At 41.4% G+C, this 27,744-nt stretch overlaps 1 protein-coding gene across 6 annotated transcripts; it reads right to left on the bottom strand.

The window, feature by feature from the left end:
* Positions 1 to 12,071: 12,071 nt before the first annotated feature.
* cmklr2 (chemerin chemokine-like receptor 2) lies at positions 12,072 to 26,965 on the bottom strand. Of its 6 annotated transcripts, none has more exons than XM_051710496.1 (3): positions 26,798 to 26,965; positions 25,835 to 25,955; positions 12,072 to 17,109 (listed from the first exon to the last, which is right to left on the bottom strand). In XM_051710496.1, the coding sequence occupies exon 3, from the start codon at positions 17,106 to 17,108 to the stop codon at positions 16,038 to 16,040; it is 1,071 nt and encodes a 356-aa protein (XP_051566456.1). In that variant the 5' UTR covers position 17,109; positions 25,835 to 25,955; positions 26,798 to 26,965; the 3' UTR covers positions 12,072 to 16,037. The 6 variants fall into 6 exon arrangements, 3 of the variants coding, with proteins under 3 accessions (XP_051566456.1, XP_051566457.1, XP_051566458.1); XM_051710497.1 differs by having other exon boundaries at positions 25,849 to 25,955; XR_007898471.1 differs by lacking the exon at positions 12,072 to 17,109 and adding an exon at positions 19,262 to 22,957 and having other exon boundaries at positions 25,801 to 25,955.
* Positions 26,966 to 27,744: the final 779 nt, after the last annotated feature.

Raw genomic sequence — 27,744 nt, 5'->3', positions numbered from 1 at the left:
CCCCCGTTGCAACAGTTCTCCCACTGGAGCACCTTCTACTATTATCTCAACTACTCCACTGCCGCAGCAGTGCTCTAACACCACCTCCCACAGGAGGCACCATCTTTTTCACTCCACTTCCACAGCAGTGCCTTCACACTGCACCTGCAGGAGCTTCTCATACTATACTGTCTCAACAGTTCTGCTGTCACAGCAGAGTTGCCTATATGTGCTTTTTGGGGGGTCAATCATAACTAAAAACCTCTTTTTCTTGCCATGACCAACTACTACTTGCATACACACTTGTCAGTAAGCCACCCATGTGTGTGAAATGGGTGATTGGTCATACACTGGGCCTGTTGTCCTCAAGTGCGATTTTACACTTTTGTGCGGGAACTTTGACATTTAGCCGAGTCGCATGCCCAAGGCCATTATACTCGAGCCCTTCCTTTATGGACATTAAGCCACATATTTTTACCATTAAAAATCTGTTTACCCTTCCCACTTCAGGGGCTAGGTGGACATGTGAACTAGTGGAATAAAGTTAAAGGACTAATTAAAGTGGCTCTATAAAGGATGTGGCAGGAGAAATGGGACAAGGAGACAAATATAAAATTATATAAAATTCAAACTAAAGTTGGGGTTGAGAGAAGTCAATTTGTAAACAGAAGGGAGGATACAATAATATCCTGGCCCTGTATTGGGCATACCTCCCTTAAGCATTCTCTGCTTATCATTGAGAAAAGTTAATCAGCTTGTTGCGCTCAGTGTGGCAGCCCAACAGCAGCTGAACACGTGCTGTTGTATTGCATTACATTTGACAGAGTAAGGATCCAGCTTGCAGAAGTACTAAGAAACATTGGAATTAATAATATGTCATTAAAAAGGTGTTTTCCGAAATACACTGAAACCGTAAAGGGTATACAATGGTCGGGGAGCCTGGGTAGCTCAGCGAGTATTGACGCTGACTACCACCCCTGGAGTTGCGAGTTCAAATCCAGGGTGTGCTGAGTGACTCCAGCCAGGTCTCCTAAGCAACCAAATTGGCCCGGTTGATAGGGAGGGTAGAGTCACATGGGGTAACCTCCTCGTGGTCACGATTAGTGGTTTTCGCTCCCAATGGGGTGCGTGGTAAGTTTTGCGTGGATCGCAGAGTGTAGCATGAGCCTCCACATGCGGAGTCTCTGCGGTATCATGCACAATGAGCCACGTGATAAGATGCGTGGATTGACGGTCTCAGAAGCAGAGGCAGCTGAGACTTGTCCACCCCCCCGGATTGAGGTGAGTAACCGTGCCACCACAAGGACCTACTAAGTAGTGGGAATTGGGCATTCCAAATTGGGAGAAAAGGGGATAAAAAAGGGTATACAATGGTCTGTTACAATTTATAATGGAAACAGAATGGTTTATTAGAATTAAAAAAAAATTTCATTTCACACTCCATCCCAGTAGGTGGCGAATATGCACCATTAGCTGGTTTGCCAATTGCCATTAAACGGAAAAGATTTTGTTCCTGCATCTATCAGCAGTGGCTAACGGGGACCTGCTAACCAGCTAATTCCTTCCCACCTGGATAGGGAGCGCTGGTGCGTTTGGCTGCTGCTCATCTCGCAGTTTGTTTCTTTATTTATTTTATTTGAATAGTAGCACAGGTTTTGGAGTTTTAAATATTGAAAGTCATATGATCAGTTCCCGGTTACAATGTGGTGGGATTACTTTATGCACTTTGGACTTTTTGTCTGCAAATTTTCTCTGGTGTAGTCAACTCTGCTGTCACCTTGTCCAGGATTACTGTGCCCTTTGGGTTACTGTGGACGTGGATTCCCTGAGAATGACTTTAAGGTACACCATCACGCCAGCTACTGAACTTAAAATGTGACAGAAGTGCTACATCCATCGTAGTTCAGGACGCAGTTTTGTCCATTCATCTTCCTCTGCCATCGCTGTTCCTAAATTTCGGCGTTAAGCTAAACATTATTTACTGGCACTGACCTCAACAAGTTATCATAGCTTCCCCAATTGGAGTCTTCCCCATCTTCTTCAGAGTGCAGAGTCTGGTAATAACAGTGTTATTTAATGCATTCTCTGTGAATAACAAGGCTCTGCTTTTATCGGACACTATCACAAAGATGAAAAAAAAACAACAACTTGGTTTTAACAGAAATATGGCACAAACAAAATTATGGACTCCTTTTTAATTACGGGGTACGGGTTGTGTCAACTCCCGTGACTCTGGTAGAGGCAGTGGTATCATTGTGATTCATAACCTGTTATACAACATAAGTCTGTACCACAGGTTTCTTCTTTTGAATGCCGTGTTCTAAGTGTCTCTGCCGCTCATTCTACCATCATTGCTACAGTCTATAGACCTCCAAAGCCTAAGTTTTTCTGAGTTTGCCTATCTGTTGTCAATGTTGTGCCTTAAGATCATGAGAATCCTTATTTTGGAGGACTTTAACATACACATTGACCAAAATAACTCTGTGATGGCCAAGGACTTCCTGTCTTTATTGGAATGTTTTGATTTCACTCCGTTTGTTCATGGTTCTAGTAATAACAAAGGTCATACCTTAATCATGTAATTGCAAATGATTATTTTGTGTCTCATTTTTCACCTGCTGATATTGGACTCTCCGATCATTTAGCTATATTTTTCAACCTGGAATTACCATATTCAAACATTTCCTCTTGCGCTGTACTGTACATTTTTACGTTGTTTTTCTCCTGATTTCCTTGAGGACAACATTTTATTTGTTAAATAATGTTCTTGTATCTGGCTTGGATTCCTTTGCTCCTTTCAAATCTCAGACCGTTTCCTTTTCACGTTCTGCTCTCTGGTATAGCCTAATGACAATCTGCGCTCAATGAAGGTAGCTTGTTGTAAAATGGAGTGTAAATGATGTCTTTCTGGCTTGAATATATTATATCAGGATTGGAAAGACCACTTATGTGATTTATAAAGCAGCAATTCAATCAGCCATGGGCGTGTACCATGAATCTTGAACAAACTGAGGCTTCGGGATTTACCTTTCCTCTCAATATGAAAATATAAAGAATTTAAATACATTTAATCAGCACAGCAGGATATTGTTATAAAAATATGAAAAATTAAATTGCATTTACACTGCACAAGATCACCATGAAATTATGAAGAATAAAAACACATGATTTACACCGCACAAGGGATCATTGTACAATTATTAAGAAGTTAAGACATTTACACAGCATGAAGAAACATCGAGGCTGCTGCAAGAGCTCAAGAGGACTGCTGGAAACAAATTCTGAATGTGATTAAAAATATTAAACAGCTGCAATATAAATGCGTAAGTGAATTTATATACTGTATGTCCACAACAAGAAAACACAAGCTTATTAATTTTAAAAGCTTAAAAACTTGATTTAAAATAAAAATGCTTTTATATTCATTTAAATTGAAAGTTTAATATAATTTCATACTATTACAAATTAATATAGGCTATTGAATAATTAAAAAGTGAACACTTGGAATACTGTATATCGTATGCAATACTAAGACATTTTTGTTTTTTGACGTATTTTGTTTACCACTTATATTGAATGTAATATGAAGTACTATATGTTCATCTCTAGTCCATGAATCAAGAAAAAAGGAGTTTGGAAGGCACTCATCCCCCCCCTTTTTTTTTTTTTTTTGCCATTTTTTAGAGTGATTAGATTCCATCCCTGTTAGGTTTCCAATCGATTTTCCCCACTCAGTAATTCACCCACTGAGAATCATGTTGAAAGAGCCTTAATAATGGGTGATTATATTGTAAGGAATGTGGAAATAGAGACTCCAGCCACTATTGTTAAATGCATTTCGGGGGCTCGGGCGTCTGACATCAGATCAAATTTACAAGTACTGGCTAATGCTAAACGTTGATTTTCTAACATTGTTATTCATGTTGGCACCAACCATGTCCGGCTTTGCCAGTCGGAGATCACTAACGATAATGTTAAAGAGGTGTGTGAACTTGCAAAAACGATGTCAGACACTGTAATATGCTCTGGCCCCCTCCCTGCTCGTCATGGTGGTGAGGTTTATAATAGTTTATAGTCGTGTCACTGAATGGCTGGATGTCTGAGTGGTGTCCGGAGAATATCATAGGATTTCTAGACAATTGGAAGAGTTTTTGGGGTAGACCTGACCTGCTAAATAGTAGTAATTTTCCTCTCTAGTAATTTGGCTCATAGTCTTAATAGTGATAGTATTTGACTGACTGGGGCCCAGGTCAGGAAGCCAACAAACTGGTTAATCTGAACATCTGCTAGCTGCCTTGAGACATCACAGAGGTCACATAAACTACAACACATAGAGAATGTATCACCTAGATATCATATAGAGACTGTGTCTGTTCCCAGAACTACTAAAAACAGACCCCTTACTAAATCATTTAGAAACATTTTTATTTAGGTCAAATTGAAAAAACAACAACAACAAAAATATTGAAGATAAACATCATATTTAGTAGGGCTATTAAACATTAGATCTCTTTCTACCAAAGCACTAATTGTATATGAAATTATGTAATATGAAATATGAAATGAAAATATTACAGATCATAGTTTGGATGCACTCTGTTTGACTGAAACCTGGCTTAAACTGGATGAATATATTTACTTAAATGAATATACTCCCCCAGGTTATTGTTATAAACATGAGCCTCATCTTAAGGGTCGAGGAGGAGGTGTTGCTACAATTTACAGTGATGTTTTTGGTGTTACTTAGAGAACAGGATACAAGTTTAAGTCTTTTGAACTAGTAATGTTTAATGTGACAGTCAGATATAAATAAAAAAAAAATCTCTGTTGTCTTTTGCACTTGCTACAGTATATAGATCACCAGGGCCGTACTCTGGTTTCCTTGGTGAATTTGAAAATGTTCTATCATATCTAGTAGTCGTAGATAGAGGTTTAATTGTCGGTGACACATAGATAATGAAAATGACAAATTGGGATTAGCATTTATCGATATTCTCAACTATCTTGAAGTCAGACAAAATATGACAGGACTCAACTCATCACCATCATATGCTAGTTCCCTATCTGTCACTCACTCGACGTTGTGTCGATGTAGTGACACTAGGGGTCACTCTTGGGAGCCCGAGACACCTCTGGTCTTTGATAAAAGGCCAATGAAAATTGGCGAGTGGTATTTGCATGCCACTCCCCCGGACATATGTGTATAAAAGGAGCTGGTATGCCGATTGTGTGTTATTCCTGGTTGCGCTCGTTATCTCTCGCCTTCTGACGGTCACGATCACTGTCTTTCATGTCTGGGCACTGCTCACGCGGAGACAGCGTTCGTAGATGGTCATGTTCTCATTGCGAGGATATGTCCATGGCAACATTGCTGTCGCGGCTCGCCTTCGTAAGAAAGCAAGCCACCCCAGAGGCTCCCTCCTCGGTCCTTTTACCCACGGGTATGAGGCCAGCGCGGCTAGCACTGGGGGCGATTTGGGGACCCCAATGGGACCGACTCTGCCGGGTATCCCCCCACGGACCTCCCATTCCCCAGCACGCTCATCTGCCCCGATCGAGCTTCCGGATGAGTCCGCCGGCTCGTCTCACGGCGAGTTCGACCTCTTATTCGGAGCCCGCGAAAGTGATGAGCTCTCGAGCGCAGCATCGGAGAGCGGGCTCGTCCAGTCAGAAGCCACAGCTGGGCTCCTCCCTTTGGGGTCGATTGCCCAATCACAGGCTGACGTGGAGATGACGACATGCTTTCCCGGGCAGCCGTGAGCGTCGGTGCCGCCCCGTTCCTTTCTTCCCGGAAGTGCATGAAGAGCTGACAAGGTCGCGGGAAGCACTTTTTACTGCCCGGTCCCGGTCTTTTCAGCTTCCCCGCCCTCACTACCCTCGATGGTGGGGCGGCCAAGGGCTATTCGGCAATCCCCCGGTGGATAAAGGTGCTCCCGGTGCACCTATGCCCGCAGAGCGCCGCCACCTGGCGTGGGTGCCCAAAGCCCCCGTCCAAGGCCTGTAGGTTTACGTCGTCTCTGACGGACAAGGCCTACGGTGCCGCTGGACAAGCCGCCTCCGCCCTGCACGCCATGGCTCTCCTGCAAGTCCGCCAAGGCGCTAAAGGAACTGCATGAGGGTAGTTCCGCCCCAGGATTGATGCAGGAACTGTGCTCGGCAACCGACCTCACTCTCCGAGCGACGGAGGTCATGGCGCGGTCTCTCCGGTGGACGATGGCCACACTAGTGGTCCAGGAGCGCCACCTTTGGCTCAACCTGGTCGAGATGGGTGAGGCTGACAAGACACGATTCCTTGCTGCCCCCATTTCCCAGGTGGGCCTATTTGGCAACAACGTCGAGGACTTTGCCCAGCAGTTTTCGATGGTAGAGCAGTAGATGGATGCTAGCCGGCATATCCTGCCCCGGCGCGGCTCAAGATCTCACACCCGGTCTACTCATCACCAAGGGCGTCCCCCTGCGGTGACTGCAATGGCTCCGCCGCAGCTCACCCCTTCGGCCCGGCCCCGGCGTGGAGCCCACCGCAGGAAGCAGACGCCACCCGTCTCACAGCCGCCCAGAACCCGTGAAAGGCTTCAAAGCGCCCTTGAGACAGGCAACCCAGGGACAACAAAAACCGCTGCTCTGGAGCTGGTAAGCAGATCTCCATCTTTTTGTTACCTTTTGCATTTAATTGCGCTGCATGCCCAAGTGGCTGCAGTACTCAAGAGCTCAGCAAGAGCGGTTTCCTTGTTCCCTGGGTCACGTATCCGGTGTGCATGGCCGTCATCATGACCACCGTCCACCACTCTATTTGGCAGGTTTGGTCTCCCGCCCCTGAGCGCCCAGCTCTGGCACAAATCCGCCCCCGATGTGACAGTCTCCACGGGTCACGAGGACAGGCCTCTTCCTCCCCCGTCCCAGGCTGTTCCGGGGGTGGTCACAAGGAGCCAGGTAAGTGCTTCGATGTCCTTAGACTCAGCACGGCCACGACGTGGTGTGGCACCTCGAGCTCTGCCCCGCCGCAAGGCCCCACCTGCCAGTACATCCGATGACGTTGTCACTTTGGTCCCCCTTGTGCGGAACTTGGACATGTGGCTTGCGCTTTCCAATCCGTCGCGAGAGCTGGTCCGGACCGTCCGACTCGGCTGTGCGATTCACTTCACCGGGCATCCGCCCAGGTTCAGCGGTGTCCACTTCACCTTGGTGAAGGACGAAAACACTGCTCCCTTGCACGGAGATTGCTACCCTCCTACGGAAGGTTGCGATAGAACCAGTCCCTCCAGCCGAGATGAAGACGGGGTTTTTCAACCCCTACTTCATCGTACCGAAAAAAGGAGGTGGGTTGCGGCCAATCTTGGACCTGTGAGTTCTGAACTAGGCTTTACACAGACTCCCGTTCAAGATGCTGACGCAAAAACGCATTCTGGCAAGCATCTGGCATCAAGATTGGTTCGCGGCGGTAGACCTGAAGGATGCGTACTTCCACGTCTTGATCCTTCCTTGACACAGACCCTTCCTGCGGTTTGCGTCCGAGAGTCAGGCGTATCAGTACAAAGTCCTCCCTTTCAGCCTGTCCCTGTCTCCTCGCGTCTTTATGAAGGTCGCTGAGGTTGCCCTTGCCCCGTTAAGGGAGGTGGGTATTCACATTCTCAACTATCTTGACGACTGGCTAATCCTAGCTCATTCTCGGGACATGTTGTGCGCACACAGGGACCTGGTGCTCTCACACCTCAGCCGACTAGGGCTTCGGGTCAACTAGGAAAAAAGCAAGCTCCTCCTGGATCAGAGCATCTCTTTTCTCGGTTTGGAGTTGGACTCAGTCTCCTTGACGGTGCGCTTTATGAATGAGTGCACCTAGTTGGTGCTGGCCTGTTTGAAAGCGTTCAAACAGAAAACAGCGGTTCCACTGAAACTTTTTCAGAGGCTCCTGGGGCATATGGCATCCTCGGCGGTGGCCACCCTGCTCGGGTTAATGCATATGAGGCCGCTTCAGCACTGGCTTCAGACTCGAGTCCCAAGATGGGCATGGCATCACGGGACACGTCGCCTGGTCATCATGCCGGTCTGTCACCGTCTTTTCAGCCCTTGGACCAACCTCTCGTTTCTACGGGCAGGTGTTCCTCTAGAACTGGTCTACAGGCGCATCCTGGTCATGACAGATGCCTCCAAAACGGGCTGGGGCACTGTTTGCAACGGGCACGCAGCCGCCGGCCTCTGGAAGGGTCCGCGACTGCGTTGGCACATCAACTGCCTCGAGTTGTTGGCAATTCTGCTTGCCCTGTGGAAGTTTCGGCTGTTAATCCAGGGCAAGCACATGTTAGATCAGACAGACAACATGACAACGGTAGCATATGTCAACCGCCAAGGCAGTCTCCTCCTCTGGAGTCAGCAGCACTTCAAGTCGCTGCAAGCCATTCACATCCCGGGCAACCTCAACACTACAGCGGACACACTGTCACGACAGGTTACCCTCAGGGGAGAGTGGAAACTCCACCCTCAGGTGGTACAGCTGATTTGGAGTCGATTCGACAGGCACAGGTGCACCTGTTCGCCTCCCAAGAATCCTCCCCACTGCCCGCTCTGGTACGCCCTGACTGAGGCCCCCCTTGGCATGAACACACTGGCACACAGCTGGCCCCCTGGCATGCGAAAATATGCGTTTCCCCCAGTGAGCCTGCTTGCACAGACCCTGTGCAAGGTCAGGGAGGACAAGGAGCAGGTCATCCTGGTTGCACCCTACTGGCCCACCCAGACGTGGTGCTCGGACCTCACACTCCTCGCGACAGCTCCCCCCTGGTGAATTCCCCTGAGGAAGGACCTTCTTTCTCAGGGACAGGGCACCATTTAGCACCCATGCCCAGACCACTGGAATCTCCATGTCTGGCCCCTGGACGGGACGCGGAAGACCTAAGCGGTCTACCACCCGCAGTGGTAGACACGATCACTCAGGCTAGTGCCCCCTCTACGAGGCGCCTGTTCGCTAAGTGGTGTTCTTCCCGACGCGAAGACCCCCAGAGATGCGCAGTCGGATCAGTGCTTTCCTTCCTGCAGGAGAGGCTGGAAGGGAGGTTGTCCCCTTCCACCTTGAAGGTGTACGTTGCCGCCATAGCAGCACACCACGACGCAGTCGATGGTAAGTCCTTAGGGAAGCACGACCTGATCATCAGGTTCCTAAGAGGCGCCAGGAGGCTGAATCCCTCCAGACCGTGCCTCGTTCCCTCATGGGATCTCTCCGTAGTTCTTCAGAGTCTAAAGAGAGCCCCCTTTGAGCCTTTGCAGTCAGCCGAGCTTAAGGCACTCTCCTTGAAGACTGCCCTCCTCACTGCGCTCACTTCCATCAAGAGGGTAGGTGACCCGCAAGCGTTCTCTGTCAGCAAAACGTGCCTGGAGTTCGGTCCAGGTTATTCTCACGTGATCCTGAGACCCCGACCGGGCTATGTGCCCAAGGTTCCCACCACCCTTTTAGGGACCAGGTGGTGAACCTGCAAGCGCTGCCCCAGGAGGAGGCAGACCCAGCCCGCTGTGTTCGGTGCGCGCTTTACGCATCTATTTGGATCGCACGCAGAGCTTTAGAATCTCTGAGCAGCTCTTTGTCTGCTTTGGTGCACAGCGGAAAGGAAGCACTGTCTCCAAGCAGAGGATCGCCCACTGGCTCATTGACGCCATAACTATGGCATATGTCGCCAAGGACATGCCGCCCCTGGTAGGGCTACAAGCCCATTCTACCAGGGGTGTAGCGGCTCCCTGGGCCCTGGCCAGGGGTGCCTCTCTAACAGACATTTGCAGAGCAGCAGGCTGGGCAACACCCAACACCTGTGCAAGGTTCTACAACCTTCGGGTGGAACCGGTTCCGCAACACAAGCGGATAAGCCCGGGATAGCTGGCAGGGTGTATTGCTGGCACATAGCGCTTTCCACCTCCCTTGGAGCTGAAGACGTGTGCCATTAATTCCCAGTAGTGTTCACAAACTTTGTTCCATGGTTGACTTCCTCCGAGCCCTGTGGCAGTCGAGTTTTCAGAGAGACTCGCTGCCGACCCAGTACATGCGCTAAGAGCCCTGTTCTGGGGTAGGTTCTCCGCATGTGGCGGTTCCTTGTAAGGCCTAACCCCATGCGATTATACAGGTGCATCTCAATAAATTAGAATGTCGTGGAAAAGTTCATTTATTTCAGTAATTCAACTCAAATTGTGAAACTCGTGTATTAAATAAATTCAGTGCACACAGACTGAAGTAGTTTAAGTCTTTGTTCTTTTAATTGTGATGATTTTGGCAAACATTTAACAAAAACCCACCAATTCACTATCTCAAAAAATTAGAATACATCATAAGACCAATAAAAAAAACATTTTTAGTGAATTGTTGGCCTTCTGGAAAGTATGTTCATTTACTGTATATGTACTCAATACTTGGTAGGGGCTCCTTTTGCTTTAATTACTGCCTCAATTCGGCGTGGCATGGAGGTGATCAGTTTGTGGCACTGCTGAGGTGGTATGGAAGCCCAGGTTTCTTTGACAGTGGCCTTCAGCTCATCTGCATTTTTTGGTCTCTTGTTTTTCATTTTCCTCTTGACAGTACCCCATAGATTCTCTATGGGGTTCAGGTCTGGTGAGTTTGCTGGCCAGTCAAGCACACCAACACCATGGTCATTTAACCAACTTTTGGTGCTTTTGGCAGTGTGGGCAGGTGCCAAATCCTGCTGGAAAATGAAATCAGCATCTTTAAAAAGCTGGTCAGCAGAAGGAAGCATGAAGTGCTCCAAGATTTCTTGGTAAACGGGTGCAGTGACTTTGGTTTTCAAAAAACACAATGGACCAACACCAGCAGATGACATTGCACCCCAAATCATCACAGACTGTGGAAACTTAACACTGGACTTCAAGCAACTTGGGCTATGAGCTTCTCCACCCTTCCTCCAGACTCTAGGACCTTGGTTTCCAAATGAAATACAAAACTTGCTCTCATCTGAAAAGAGGACTTTGGACCACTGGGCAACAGTCCAGTTCTTCTTCTCCTTAGCCCAGGTAAGACGCCTCTGACGTTGTCTGTGGTTCAGGAGTGGCTTAACAAGAGGAATACGACAACTGTAGCCAAATTCCTTGACATGTCTGTGTGTGGTGGCTCTTGATGCCTTGACCCCAGCCTCAGTCCATTCCTTGTGAGGTTCACCCAAATTCTTGAATCGATTTTGCTTGACAATCATAAGGCTGCGGTTCTCTCGGTTGTGCATCTTTTTCTTCCACACTTTTTCCTTCCACTCAACTTTCTGTTAACATGCTTGGATACAGCACTCTGTGAACAGCCAGCTTCTTTGGCAATGAATGTTTGTGGCTTACCCTCCTTGTGAAGGGTGTCAATGATTGTCTTCTGGACAACTGTCAGATCAGCAGTCTTCCCCATGATTGTGTAGCCTAGTGAACCAAACTGAGAGACAATTTTGAAGGCTCAGGAAACCTTTGCAGGTGTTTTGAGTTGATTAGCTGATGGCATGTCAAAATATTCTAATTTTTTGAGATAGTGAATTGGTGTTTTTTTTTAAATGTGAGCCAAAATCATCACAATTAAAAGAACCAAAGACTTAAACTACTTCAGTCTGTGTGCATTGAATTTATTTAATACACGAATTTCACAATTTGAGTTGAATTAATGAAATAAATGAACTTTTCCACGACATTCTAATTTATTGAGATGCACCTGTATATCTTCTGCTAATTCGTTTCCCTGTTGGCAAACTGCGTCTTCTTTGGGCAGAGCCCATCTGCCCCAGTCTCCATGTTTGTAGTAACTCCTCCCCCATTGGGCAGGATCTACCTTGAAGACTCCCCACATGGTCGGAAAGACTTGTGCCATAGAATTTCTGAACATAAGGACATTTCTTTGTGTTTGCACAGATAAGGTGTTTTTTTTTTTTTTTTTTTTTTGCTGTTTTTGAGTTTTGCTTGGTGAATCATCATCATACCAACGATGTGGTAACAATGGGAGCTGTCCTAGTACATTGAAAGTTGCTTGTTCAACTGTTGAGTTTTGCACAAAAAAAAAAAAAAAAAAAAAAAGGGCACCAGATTTGCTGTTGAAGCAATAATGTGTTTATAGTAGTGATGAAACTGTATGATTCTGAAACATGAAAAGTTTGTTACAAAGTTTATTTATTCAATTATAGTGTATCCAAATTACAAAATATGTAAAATTAACTTTTCTAAATAACATTCTTTGTTAACATATTATCATATTGTATATTATTCTTTATGTCAGCTATAGTCTGAGATTTTCAGAAACAATTTTTATAGAAAAGTAATTTATTCACTTTTAAAATGTTACAGGAGACTCTACAGTATATATACCCTTTTATTTCTTTACATTGTCTAAACATAAAATAGATGACATAGTAATACATATTTGCTAAAAAGTTTCTTGAGTCCGGGAGTATATTTTAAAGCGATACACTATCTGGCCACTATATAGAACACCACATCTATACCTGTTTGTTGAACATTTCATTTCAATACCATCTGCATTAATTTGAGTTGATTCTCTCTTCTTTAACAGGTTCTACTCCTTTAGGAAAGTTTTCAAATAGACGTTGGAACATGTCTGCAGGAATTTTCTCCCATTCAGATACAAGAACATCAATGGCCACATTTACTGTACATGCATGTTCTTGCATAAGCTGATAACGTGTGTGGTTTTGGCCTTACCCCCTAAAGGAAAGCTGTTTTAGCATACACCGATCAAAACAGATTTTTGCCCATTACACCGATACAGCATTGCTTTTAAACACCTTTATCAACGTTTTCACCGGCTTATCCAATGTACACAAATGTTGTGCGAATGGCTATTTTGACATCAAAAGGAGAGCATAACCCATTTTTTTTAATAAACTGATTTTTGGTAGTTATGAGTATAGTGCTGTGCATGTAAAAAGGCTCAGTGAAGTCAGGCACTAATGTTAAGATGGACAGGGGCCTGGACTTGACAAATCATTTCTTTATAGACCTTGTTTTGTGTACAGATGCACTGTCATGCTGGAACAGAAAAGGGCCCTGACCAAACCGTTGCTGCACTGTTTTAGAAGCACACAATTCTCGACCAGTGTCTCAATCCTGGACCTGAAGAACCCCCAAGACCACATGGATTCCTATTTAAATGTCATCAGCTTGTTAGCTCGAATTGCACTTCTGAATGGAGCCTTTTCACAGGGTCTCAATAAGCTCCCTAGTTCAGTAGTCAGGGCACTGACCAGGGAATTGGCAGTTTCTAGGGCTGTTGCATTCGCAAAATCACTCCTGTTTATACAATAAATATACACACCTGTGTTGTTATTAACCCATGCCAGTGCCTGAATATGTGTTCATGATATACCTTTTTACAATATAGGGAGCTAGGGAGCTGATTGAGGCACCCTGAGTCATGAGCATCCCAATGTATAGGGATAGTTCACCCAAAAATCCAAAATTCTCTCATTATTTACTCACCCTCATGATATCCCAGGTGTATATGACTGTCTTTCTTCACTAGAACACTGTAACATGGTTAAAATGGGCAAGGAGGAGGCAGGAACTGGACGAAGCATCAAAATAATATTTTAATGAAAACTTAAACAAAAAACACAAACATAAACACACACACGGCAGCTGCATGTGGCTCTCTCTCTCCCGAACTGCCGCATCTGGGTCATCCTTATCCCTCTCCTCGGCTGATTAGCCCGACTGGGGGCCGGCAGTGCGCACTCACGGCCCGGCCCCGCCCTCCTCCTCGTCACAAACACATTTTAAGAAAATTAGAAAAATATGGTTATCCGATTTTTGAAGCTCTAAAAATCACAGACAGTCAGCATAAACATCACCCATATGACTCCAGCTGTTAAATGAATGCCTTCTAAAGCGACACGATCGCCTTTGGTGCGAAAAAGATAAATATTTTTTAACTCTAAATCATGCTTCCATTCTGCAGTGGTATGCACGTCACGTAATTGCATTGGCATTTGAAATGCGAGAACTGAGGCACGTGAGTCACAGCTGGAAGAGCAGCGCTGTTTACAAGCGAGAAGGAGGAACACTGTACAGAAGCTTGGTTGGTTTTTGTTTAGATCTGTATTTATCCGTTTCTTTACTCACAATGGGGTGTTTGTGTGCTCATCCTGGATGTCTCAACCGAGAGGAGAAAGTGAGTTTACATCCGTAACATGGCAACGCAATACGTCACATGAGAGACCGCTTGAACACAACCCTCTCTAACAGAAGCGATGATTTAAAGTTAAAAAGTACTTAAATATTTATCTTTTTCACACCAAAAGCAATCGTATCACTTTAGAAGACATTCATTTAACTGCTGGAGACATATCGATGAAGTTTATGCTGACTGTCTGTGATTTTTGGAGCTTCAAAAATCGAATCACCATCCTCTTGCATTTTAAGGACCTACTGAGATAAGATATTTTCTGGTTCTGGTGAAGAAAGAAAGTCATACACACCTGGGATATCATGAGGGTGAGTAAATAATGAGAGAATTTTCATTTTTGGGGAACTATCCCTTTAAGTGGATCAATAAAACTTGTCAGTGTCCGAATTTGTGTTCATGATTTACTGATTCACAATATATGGAGCTAGGGAGCTAGATGAGATGCAGCCACAGATTTAAATGACATATTTCTGCCTTAAATAAGCAGTGTAAATCTAGCATATATATATATATATATATATATATATATATATATATATATATATATATATATATATATATATTTACTTATTTAATATATTTATATCACTTTACTTTGTGTTATATTACCCTGGCATAAATTTAAAAAATCCAGCAAACTAGTCACAACTGCTGCAATGGTATTTCAAATGCAGCTGGTGAGGTAGTGACAATAAATTTGGTATCTTTCTCTCTTCGGACAGATGTAATCCATCTCTCTCTATACAGAAATCAACATGCAGTGACACTGATGAGAAGTGCAAACTTTTGAAGCTCAGCTAACTCAAGTACTCCATTAAAATGACAGAGAATTCACCTCAAAATTATGCTTTTGTGTTTAGATTAAATTATCATGCAGCAACACATTGACATAGTGACTGATGTATGACGTCATGAAATCAGAGACCCTCCCCTTGAAATCCGAACACAAATGGTAACAGGAGACTCATTTGAGATTCATGGTAAAACCAAGTGTAAACAGCAATGTGCCTTACCTGACCATATGTGATCGGATCATCAAAAACGCACCTTAAAGGAATATTCCGGGTTCAATACAAGTGAAGGTCAATCAACAGCCTTTGTGGCATAATGTTGATTGCCACAAAAATATTATTTGAGTGATCCATCCTTTACATTAAAAAAATAAAAAATCGATTTAACAGTGAGGTGCTTACAATGGAAGTGAAAGGGGCCCATTTTTGGAGGGTTTAAAGACATGGTACTCAACAGGCGGCCCGCAAACCATATTTTAGTGGCCCGCGTGATGTTGTCATAACATAAAGTTATTAACGTGCATGCCTTTAAGGTAATTCTTAGTATTGTTAAGTTACTGGACCGTTATAGAGGAAAAGAAACAGCAAATGAATGAATTCAACTTCAAAGTCAATTAATATAAATCTGATTATAAACTATAACCTGAGTGCAGCGTCAGTCTGCACGAGCGTAGCGTACAGTTTGTGCGCGATTTGTCACTTAAACGTGCACGCGCTGTCTCTTCCACACCCGCTCATCACTGCCACAGTGCGACAATGGCCCCATTCACTTCCATTGTAAGTGCCTCGCTGTAACCCAGAATATCGCTTTTTTTTTTTTTTTTTTAAGAAAAGGAGTCAAAATTATTTTTGGTAGTTATGCAAAAAAATGTGTCAATTGAGCTTAACCTGTATTGAGCCCCGAATATTCCTTTCATACTAGGTGTAAATGGGATAATGAAGTTCATTGTTGGGGATACTCCAGAAACATGATTGGGAAACACTACTCTAGAATGTTATTGATTGGCGAAGCATTAAGATTTGTCTTTACTGAAATGAAGGGGCCTGGAATTAGAAGGTGGTGTCTGCATACTTTTCACCATGCAATGAAGTTTTGCAAAATGCTGATCTTTTCAGACAGATGAGTTAGCATTGGGTTCTTCTGGAGAGCAGCTGAGTAGTTCTGAGTCTAATTCAGTAGCCGACACGGACTGACTCAGCTCTCTTAGCGAGCTCTTGGTGAAGCTCAAACATGACCTCTTCACAAGTTTCCTCACCTTCTTGGTTAGCAGTACATACAGGATTGGGTTCACACAGCTATTGAAAAAGGCAAGGCTGGTGGCAAGGGGAAAGCCCACAATGAGCACTGAGTGCAGGTAGGTGGTATGGTGCATAGTCAATTCCATGAGGCTAAAGGTGTGAAATGGCACCCAGCACAAGAAGAAGGCGAGGATCACAGCAGAAACCATTCGGGAGAAGCTGGACAAACGTACAGGGTTGGACTGCCGCATCTTCAAAGCTAGTAGTATGCCACTCACCATGATGGTGCCGAACGGAAGGAGGAAGCCCACGGCGGTGCGCAGTGATACCATGGCAATGTGTCTTATCGCCAAAATGTGGCCACTCTTATCGTGAAAGTTATTAAAACATACAATCTTCCCATTATGTTGGATTGTATCTCGGAATATCAGGGTCGGACAGCTTAAACAACAGGAAGTGATCCAAATCAGTGCACACAGCAACCAGGCCCGCCGTTTGGTGCGGAACTTTTCCGACCAATTCATGTGGACCAGTGAGACGTAGCGATCCAGACTCAGGATGGTCAGAAAGAGCACACTGGCATACATGTTCATGGTGCAGACAAAGGAGTTCAGCTTGCACATCGGCTTTCCGAAGAGCCAATGAAAATCTCGCAGCACATAGTCAATGGAGAATGGCAAAAAAAGCACAAACACAAAGTCGGCCATGGCCAGATTCTGTAGCCAAATACTGTTCACAGTCCTTTTGCTTTTGAAGGCAGTCACCCAGATAACCATTCCATTCCCAATCACACCCAGAGTAAACGCCAGACTGTAGATGATCACTGATATAATGTGAAGAGCTTCTCTCTGAGTATAACCTTCAGCATTGGACTCCTCCAAATATCCATATTCCATGTATTCATATGTGTAATTTTCATAGTCCATGTCCTCCTGGGTCATCATCCTACAGGCAAATGAAACCACAGGAAATAAAAATCACAAAGGAGATCTCTTTAATCCCTTTCATCTTGATATTGATTTAATATCTTGTCCTGTTGCAGCCCTATTGTTATTTACGAACACATTACTTGTTCAAAACTTTAAAAATGCTGTGTGTGTGTGTGTGTTAGAGGTCTGTAACCTGATTCAGGCCCTACAGGACCCCAGAAACTGTTGTGTTTTGGGCAAGGTTCAGGTCAGTTTTTAAAGTAAGACTTTGGGTTCAGGACGGGTTAAGGGTTGTAATTAATTACAAAATAAACAGGCCTACCTAACTAGTTTCAGGCACCTGCTCTCACTCACAGACGCACGAAGGGATGCGTGCGTCTTTTCTGTATTCCCCATTGTTTTTCACTATTTTTTAGACACTGTGTCAAGTTTAAATTTTACATAAAAAAAAAAAAAAAAAATGTAAGGCACGTGCAGAAAAACACAATGACTTACAAAAATCATATGTGTTATGTAAAGATGCTAGAAAAAGGAATAGGAGTTCCTGTCTGCCACTTTTACTTAGCCCAACAACAACAGAGGGTAAAGCAATCAAACAAACATTTTACTCTGGCTCAATGCAACAAACCCAGAACAATCCACCAATACTATGGCTGGATTTCCTACTCCATGAATGCCCAAAGCAACAGCTACGGGCTGTGCATTTTAAGTCTAGGCCTTCAGTGCGATTCATGCCATTAAGAAAACACAGTTTCACAATGAATAAGACACCATATGCCTCTCATACATTACATGGCATTCAACTAGTAATACAAATTGACATTTTAAAAACATGTCCACGCACAAAGGCCAGAACTTGAAACGACACTTAATGCTCAACCAAGCCTAATTTTAACTGCAGCTTGACTGTTTTGTGAAATGAACGTCAAAAATCATAATTTTTCATATGAATCGACCAAGGAGGTCTATAATTCCTGGAAAAATATATCTAATAATATTTGCAATTTAAATGTTGCTTGTAATAAACTTCGTTTTTTCAGGGTACACGGTTATGCTGCGTTCCATTCAAGTTGGATGTGGGATATTCCTACTTGATATCTCCGACCGTAAATTAATTCCATTCCCCGATATTCGGAACTGCAATCCTCCCATTAGCTTAGCAGGGGTTTGACTCTCATGAGAGATGTCTCCTAGCAACCCAACTGATAAACAATGCTGCAGCCTTAGCATTTGTGCTTCAGGTGTACGATTATCAAAAGAGATTATAATGTTTTATACACCTGTTTCTGCAGGCGTTTGTTAAACAAGCTTTAATATCATGTAATGTGGAAAGAAACTAATTTATCGATATTACTTAATAAAGTGAATGTTTATCACTTATTTTGTATATCTCCCTGAGTGTCGACATGTTTGTGTGACATCATGCCCCTGCATCTCGGCAAAATCAGAGTTGAGAATTTCTGCATGAGCCTACAAGTTGTAATTCTGACTTCAAGATGCATTCCATTGCACTTTTCCTATTAGGAAGTTGTAAAATCCGACTTTACGATGCAACACTACTTTTCAAAACTTGATCCGACACTGAATGCTCAAGCAGCCTAATTTACACTTAGAAAACTCCTGATGTTGCTATAACAGTGCAAAAAGCACTTACCAATTTGCTTGAAGTGAAAATCAGTACTCCTTTCCTGTTTAATAAATTAAGCAATCACACGGTCATGCAGAACATCTTGTGTTTGTAAATCCATAAGGATCTCTTTCTAAATGGCAATAGCGGCAGTGATGACGATCTCACGCTCTTCACTTTCAAATTATGTACATCACTTAAAGCGTGATTGCGTCACTCAAGGCCAGCTAGAAGGCCTTGACCGGGACATATCCTAAAGATCACACCCACCAAGAACAAATAAATCAATCTGCTTGGCTGATGAATCTGACAATCTGACTTTAGTTGCTCATTCATTTGCACTGTTGAGGGATTATGTGGAAATTCTGAAGGCCTGAGGGGGTGGAGCTCAGACTCACGTGCTGCTTTGGCTAACGAGCTCGGCTTTCTGGCATACGATTTTTCGTTTCGTTTTTCTCTATTTGTTTGTAGATTCATTAAGAGTGGAAAGCAATTAAAAATACATAGACAAAAAGGTGAGTGAGAATGAAAGGATGAAAAATATTTATTTATTTGGCATGTTAGGCCAGCAGAGAAGGCTTTGCTGGCCCTGAGAATTCGCCACAGCAGAGCAATATGTATAATCACTATTAAAGCATAATTAAAGTATCATACGTGTTAGTTATGCTGAAAATGCTAATATTAACTATACCAAGACAGATACAAATAAAATGGCATACGTATACAAACACAAAACTACTTGTACAGTTGAAGTCATAAGTTTACATACACCTTAGCCAAATTAATTTAAACTCAGTTTTTCACAATTCCTGACATTTAATCAAAGAAAACATTCCCTGTCTTAGGTTAGTTAGGATCATTATTTTAAGAATGTGAAATATCAGAATAATAGTAGAGAGAATTATTTATTTCAGCTTTTGTTGCTTTCATCACATTCCCATGGGTTAGAAGTTTACATACACTTTCTTAGTATTTGCCAGCATTGCCTTTAAATTGTTTAACTTGGTTCAAACATTTTGGGTAGCCTTCCACAAGCTTCTCACAATAAGTTGCTGGAATTTTGGCCCATTCCTCCAGACAGAACTGGTGTAACTGAGTCAGGTTTGTAGGCCTCCTTACTTGCACATGCTTTTCAGTTCTGCCCACAAATTTTCTATCAGATTGAGGTCAGGGCTTTCCAATACCTTGACTTTGTTGTCCTTAAGTCATTTTGCCACATCTTTGGAGGTATTGTCCATTTGGAAGACCCATTTGCAACTGAGCTTTAACTTCCTGGCTGGTGTCTTGAGATGTTGATAATTTTTCTTCCACATGATGCCATCTATTTTGTGAAGTGCACCAGTTACTCATGCAGCAAAGCACTCCCAAAATATGATGCTGCCACCCCCATGCTTCACGGTTGGGATGGTGTTCTTCGGCTTGCAAGCCTCACCCTTTTTCTTCCAAACATAACAATGGTCATTATGGCCAAACAGTTAAATTTTTGTTTCATTAGACCAGAGGACATTTCTCAAAAAAGGAAGATCTTTGTCCCTATATGCACTTGCAAACTGTACTCTGGCTTTTTTATGGCAGTTTTGGAGCAGTGCCTTCTTCCTTGCTGAGAAGTCTATCAGGTTATGTCGATATAGGACTCATTTTACTGTGGATATAGATACTTGTCTACCTGTTTCCTCCAGCATCTTCACAAGGTCCTTTGCTGTTGTTCTGGGATTGATTTGCACATTTTGCACCAAATTACGTTCATCTCTAGGAGACAGAATGCGTCTTTCTGAGCGGTATGATGGCTGCATGGTCCCATGGTGTTTATACTTGCGTACTATTGTTTGTACAGATGAATGTGGTATCTTCAGGCATTTGGAAATTGCTCCCAAGGATGAACCAGACTTGTGGAGGTCCACAATTTTTTTCTTGGCTGATTTCTTTTGATTTTCCCATGATGTCAAGCAAATGGGCACTGAGTCTGAATGTAGGCCTTAATATACATCCACAGGTACACCTCCAATTCAGTACACTATCAGAAGCTAATTGGCTAATTGTCTAAAGGCTTGACATCATTTTCTGGAATTTTCCAAGCTGCTTAAAGGCACAGTTAACTTAGTGTATGTACATTTCTGACACACTGAATTGTGATATAGTCAATTAAAAGTGAAACAGTCTGTCTGTAAACAATTGTTGGAAAAATTACTCATGTCATGCATAAAGTTGATGTCCTAAATGACTTGCCAAAACTATAGTTTGCTAATATTATATCTGTGGAGTGGTTAAAAAATTTGTTTTAATGACTTCAACCTAAGTGGTCTGTACTTCGGTCTTCAAAAATTGGTATCGGTGCATCTCTAAAGCTTAATATTCTATTCTAGGCCTAGTTAAGCATTTAACCACTTGTTAATGTTAATGGTAAAAAATTGCCCTCATAAAGGAATATATGCCCCTTAAAATCAAATGCATGGGGTAAATATTGCCCCTTAATAGTAAAGTGAATTTCTGACACTGATGGCAGCCCATAGAACCCTTTGGAGGAAAGTTGTGAAATTTGGCACATCTAACCCAAACCCTCTTGCATCACCAACAATTCAAATTTGCTCTTACTGTATGTTTATGCTTATGATTTTTGAAACATTGGGCCTAGAAACAAAACTTTTAGACTAGATTTTCCATACATTAGGCAAGTATCATCTATGGACACTCGTGACAAAAAGTCATCAGGGCTTTTTGATAGAGATATAACTCGCATAACGGTTAACAAATAACAAATTTGACGGCGAGCATGCCAAAGAGGTAGTGAAGCCATATCTTGGCAACGCTTTAACGTATTGAAAATAAACTTGGTATTTGTAATAGCCATAATGTCCTGAGGGTACTTGAGCTGTTTCGGCACAGCACCAACTACTGGTTAATAAATATGAAAAATGGCTACTTTTGAAAAGTGTGGTCTAAAAGCATTCCTTAGGGCATGCAGAGTTGAATGATACTCGATGCATTTGCGTATAACTTTGTATGTCATTGGCAACATGAAATATTTGGGGACAGTGCCATCAAGTGGTCAAGAAATAAAATGAAAATTAAAAAAATGCTTAAAACTTAAGGCCAAAATACACATGATGCCTGCGTTGCTGAGATTTTCTTGACTCGCGGACGCAGCCATCATCTGTGCGCATCGTTGGTGCATGCGCCGGCTGTTGACTCTACTAAAAGAGTATCACAAAGAAGTTGTAGTGGGCATGAGTCAAACACATTCGTATTCTCTCGTGGTCATAAGAGTATACTCACAAAGGCAACACGGTCGACCAATCATGAGGCATTCCGGAGCATGCAAAAATTAAGTATACATGGGCTGGGCCTTTAGGCTATGTTTAATTTGGCCTATTGTCATGAGACTGGTCACTTTATATCAGGGGTTCTTAAATTTTCTCTGCCCAAGACCAAAATATGAAATTCTGTGTTTACCTGGAATGACACCTACAAACTGTGCAATATGCTGTATTTTCTCTGTTGGTTTATACACTTTTTAATGACTAAAACAACTGTGACATAAATATAGATATAGACTCTTACATTCTTTCACAGACTCAAAAAAAGAAAAAAAAGAAAAAAAAGAAAAGAAAATAAATTAAACATTTGAACATTTGAGCATGTACACTCTCAAACTGTAGAAATAATTACAAAAATGTAATCTGTAAAATCAATTACATCCAGTTTGAACTGGAAAGCATCATATATTGCAACCCCTACAAACATGTACCATGACAACCATAGTTTCTGCCCAAAATACCATAGTTATTATAGTTATTGTTAATAAAATTCAAAAGTAATTCAAATGTAATCCATACGACTCCCTATGTTTTGGGTGAGAACAGACCAAAATATAACACCTTTTTCACAATAAATCTTGACATCTGCAGTATCCTTAGCGATCATGATTTCAAGCTCGATGACACATTTATTAGCACCATCCTAGTGCTCTTCGCCAGCGTAATGGAGGTTGAAATCATGATCATGCCTAGAGACTGTAATGGCAAGATGTACAGTGAAAAAGGAGATATATTTTGGTCTGCTCGCATCCAAAACCGATTGAATCACTTCTGAAGACATTGATTAAACCACTGGAGTCATCTGGAGTACTTGTATGCTGCCTTTATGTGCTTTTTGGAATTTCTGAGTTCTGGCCACCATTCGCTTGCATTGTATGGACCTACAGAGCTGAGATATTCTTCTAAAAATCTTCATTTATTTTCTGCAGAAGAAAGAAAGTCATACACATCTGGGTTGGCACAAGGGAGAGAAAATTATGTGAGCTATTTAAGAAATGCACAGAGTTGCAACACAACTATTTTAAGACTCAATACAAAGTCTCTACTTTATGTATAGTTCAGGAACATATAGAATATGATATTATAATTAGATTTTCTCTGAGATGGCCTAGATTGAAATTGAGCAACTATTGTCATGCCAAAATCCATACTCAATGTGAAAGTCATTAAAGTTACAGAATGGGTTGGGTTAACACTTTAGAATACTGTTCCTTCATTAACAGGTAACTACACAGGAACAAATGAGTAGCACAACATTAACATTTTAGTTACTACAATGAACTAACAAGAAACCGTGGTTAACTAATTAGTAAGTAAAAGCATACAGATGAATGCAATAGTTCACAATTAGGTCATCAGTAACTACTATTTTTTTCATACCTCCTGGAGAACTACGAAGTAACTATACTGTTTCATAATTAATGCTAAACTAATCAAGAACTAATGCAGGACAAATGACTAGGGCAACATTAACATCTTAATCACTACTGTTAACTAATACACAAGATTGTTTACCTAATCAGTAGGTAATAGCAGACTTATGATTGGGGTTAGCGATGAATAACTAGTAAATATTGTTATGCCTCCTATAGCTAACTATGTACTAAGGGGTCATTTTAAATAAATGGCCTTCTTATTGCAAGTTCGGGAGGTTACCTCACTCCTATAACAATTCTTTCAGCATCCCACCACTGAAGTTTACATTATTTCTATACTGGACTCATCAGCCAACAATACCACAAATGCCATTTAAAGAGTCACTACAGTGATATATTTTCAGATTTTTATTTTTTATTCAAAAGTCTTTATGATGTCACCAATTCCAGCACTAGAATGACTAAATGTAAATGATAATATTTTATTTAGTGACAAAAATTAAGTACATCTTTACAGAAGCAGGACAGTGTCCCTCGTGTGCTCTTTAACCAGGAATGAATTTAAAGAAATAATCCCTCCAAATTATTACATTGCCAGTAAATATCATTACTGGCCAATTTACCTCACAGAAATAAATGTATATGGTTCTTTTGAATATCTCTCTTAACCTTTACAAATGAGTACGCTGTTTCTGTGTTTTGGGGTTATAGTTTTCTATTAATAAGTACTATGAAAATCATGGTAACCCCCTAATAATGACTGAGGTGTTATCACATCCTTCTAAAAGAATTACTTGCCATTTGGAACAGTATTCTAAAGTGAAGATCATGGTAATCTGCTAGTAATGACTAAAGTGTTACTACATGTTTCTAAAGGAGTTATTGACCATTTGGAGCAGTATTCTAAAGTGAAGATCATGGTAACCCCTAATAATGACTAAAGTGTTATCACATGCTTCTAAAGAAGTTACTGACCATTTGGAACGGTATTTTAAAGTGAAGATCATGGTAACCCCCTAGTAATGACTAAAGTGTTACCACATGCTTCTAAAGGAGTTATTGATCATTTGGAACAGTATTCTAAAGTGAAAATGCATTATAAACCATTAAAAATAACTGAGGTGTTACTTGCCAGTTAATATTGAAGTATTTGGTTCTACAATTTATTAATTTAATCAGATACATAAATCAGTTGCATAAACATGTAAAAAAATACAAAACATCTTTCTATGACATTAAATTCACTGAACATAAAATTCATAATAAACAATTTAATGCTTTACAATATCTTTTGTCAAACCTAAAGCAGGATATAATGCTTTTAAAGGTTCTCACAGTTGCAGGTTACTACACGACTGCTGGAGTCCCTCCACAAGTTTGATACACGGCGATTAGTGTAAACATTAACTCCACAATCGGCTTTCAAAGCATTACTTTTCAACGTAAAATAAAAAATCAAGATGAATATAAAAATAAAGTGTTTACAGAAAGTGCGCTGATCTCCAAAAGTCAACGGACAATGATGCTTCTCCGAGGCCGATTCCATCTGTCTGTGTACTTCTGCTAAAATGCTTTTAAAATATATTTTCCATATGTACTTTGCCTATTTTCGATCTGAATAGAACTAAACATATCTTTACTGCGTGTGTGTTCATAGCAGCGCGGATCAACACAGAAGCCCCACCTGCCTCCTCAGCTCCAGCATCCAGTATCGTGAATGCTGATTGGATTAGAGGCGTGATGGACGTGTAGTTTTACCATTTTGATTATTCTATTCAACTAGATTTATTAAGTGATTCAAAAATACATAAAACTGCTAAATATAAAAATGACTGGAATACACCTACTCTATGATAAACATATTCAAACATATTCTATGACTAAAAAATGAATTGTAAAAATATTTCTCCTTTTTGAAATTTTGAAACCTTTAAACTAGATTTTTAAAAGATGTTTCTATATAACAACTCTGACATCCTTATTTGTCATTGACCCATATACAGATACCAGACACTTCTTATGTTACATTCATAAGTTGATCTAGTACTGTTCTGAAGAAAACAGGCACAATCATGCTTCTCTGAAGATGCATTTTCAATATGACAATAAAAATATAATTCTTCACATTTACGACACTGCATTTTGAGGAGTTAATGTGTGGATGAGTAATTAACTAGTAGTTATATTAATTTAGCCATAGTTAGTTATTCGTTCTCAAAGAGGCCATTAAAATTCAGTAATTATTGATTAGCTAATAGTAAATTACTACAGTCATCAGTTTGTAATTACTTACTAATTAGATAATAGTGTTTCCATATTAGTTAATAGTAGTGACTCAAGTGTTAATGTAGTACTATTCATTTGTCTTGCATTAATTCCTGCATAGTTACCTGCTAATGAAGGAACAGTATTCTAAAGCGTTACCTGGGTTGGATTACCTAACAGGGTGGTGCTCTTCTGCAAAATATGCCTGGGTTGATTTTAAAACTAAAAGATTTGTGATATCCCTCCTGGGTGTTTCCTTGTTATTGTTCCTGGAGCCGAACTGGAATGAGAGAGAGAGAGGGTGAAGGGGTGACAGAGGTGAAGAAATTGAGGCAGGAATGAAAAGAAAGGATATGAACTGGGCCTGCCATTCCACACCCCAAAACACACACTGTCCCTGTTTCCCTTCACAAAATCATTCCTGTGTTTTGTTTTCTGTGCCCTCGGGAGACCTCTGGTCTGGATTCTTTGGTCAGTTTGTTTTGCCAGCATGTGCACAGAGGTCTTTTATAATTCGGCTGTCACAATCTCACAACCCTCTCACTCAACAAGTATGTATCATGACATGATCTTTCCATGGGTGCTTCCAAACTACTTTATGATCCTAATGAGAGAGGAGAATGGAGAACAATCTCTGGAAAAACGAACTGTTATGAAATGTGACTGAAATTGTTCTGGTGTTTGGTAAAACAACTCCATTTTAAATTCAAGTCACGTCATAAGTTAAACAACTGAGCTGTCATGGCATGTTAAATTTATAGTGCATTGCGCAACATTAAAATTATACTGACTAATTATGTCACTTCATCATAGAATCCAAAAATGAGCAATATGGGCATGTTTTCCACTCTTAAAAATAAAAGTGTTTGTGAGAGAGAAAAGGCAGCCCAATGTCACAGGAAAACCTTTTAAGCTTCTACAAAAAAGAAAAGGAGCTGTAAAGAAACAATGAAGAATCTTATGAGCGTAATTAATGAATAATGCACTTTATAGTGCGTCTATGTAGTGACGGCTTACTTACAAATAACGGTTCACACGGTTAACGGGTTTACACAATAGTGTATTAAACCAAAGAAGCAAACTGTTATTATATCCACGATTGCAACAGAAAACGATGAATACCTTGTTTGTTGGGGGGTGTTGTTGTGGTCCGGATCTGCAGCCGGAGTCGCAATCCCAAATGTTTACGCAATTGTTTCTCCTACAGCCGGGAGAAAGTTGTTATAACCCGTGTTAAGTGTCGTCTTATAACACTGACTGTCGTCTAGTGAAGACTTCAAGCCTTCTCGAGAGTAAATGAATTCGGGAACGACTTTGCACCCCGCCCTCTCTCTCTCTCTCTCTCTCTCTCTCTCTCAATTTCAATTTCAATTTAAAGTACTTCACTAGATGACTGTGTTTACATACAATATTGCCAAAGCATTAATACACACAACAGATAATGACAAGACAAATAATAATAATAAAACAGTAACAAATAACAATAAAAATAGAATTAAAATAAGGTGCCAGGTAATGAATAAAATAAAATAAAAACTATAATAACAATATATACTATACAATATAAAATAATCTCTCGCTCTCTCTCGCTCTCTCTCTCTCTCTCTCTCTCTCTCTCTCTCTCTCATTAAGTGTATCAGTATTGGAAAAAATGCATTTGTTTTATTAAATATAAGAACAATTTACGGGCATTTAGCAACTTATACAAATACTTTTGAGACAACAAGATGCTTTTTATTTTTGAGTAACAAATTAAGATGAATTAAACTGATTAAGCTTAGTTAGATTAGTTTTTTGCTTTCAAAAAAAGGCAAGTCTGGTTTGTGTAGTAAATGAGACAGGAAATAAACAAATACTTTTTTGTTTTGTTTTTTGTAACAAATCTGAAAACTGATGGCAATATTTAAACTGGCATATTTGATCATTCCAACATAAGAATGCCTTGGCTTGGGAGGTACAGATCAAGAGCTGAATTTAAAACAAAGCTGTTGATAAAATGGTTAATTGTTTAAGCTTAGAAAGAGAGACTGTTCTTCATGAGAAACCCAATGTAACATCCTTTTGATTTG

This window comes from Myxocyprinus asiaticus, chromosome 11, assembly GCF_019703515.2.
Source record: "Myxocyprinus asiaticus isolate MX2 ecotype Aquarium Trade chromosome 11, UBuf_Myxa_2, whole genome shotgun sequence".
Lineage (NCBI taxonomy): Eukaryota > Metazoa > Chordata > Actinopteri > Cypriniformes > Catostomidae > Myxocyprinus > Myxocyprinus asiaticus.
Note: the sequence above shows the minus strand (reverse complement) of the source record. Positions and strands in the feature narration are given on the sequence as shown.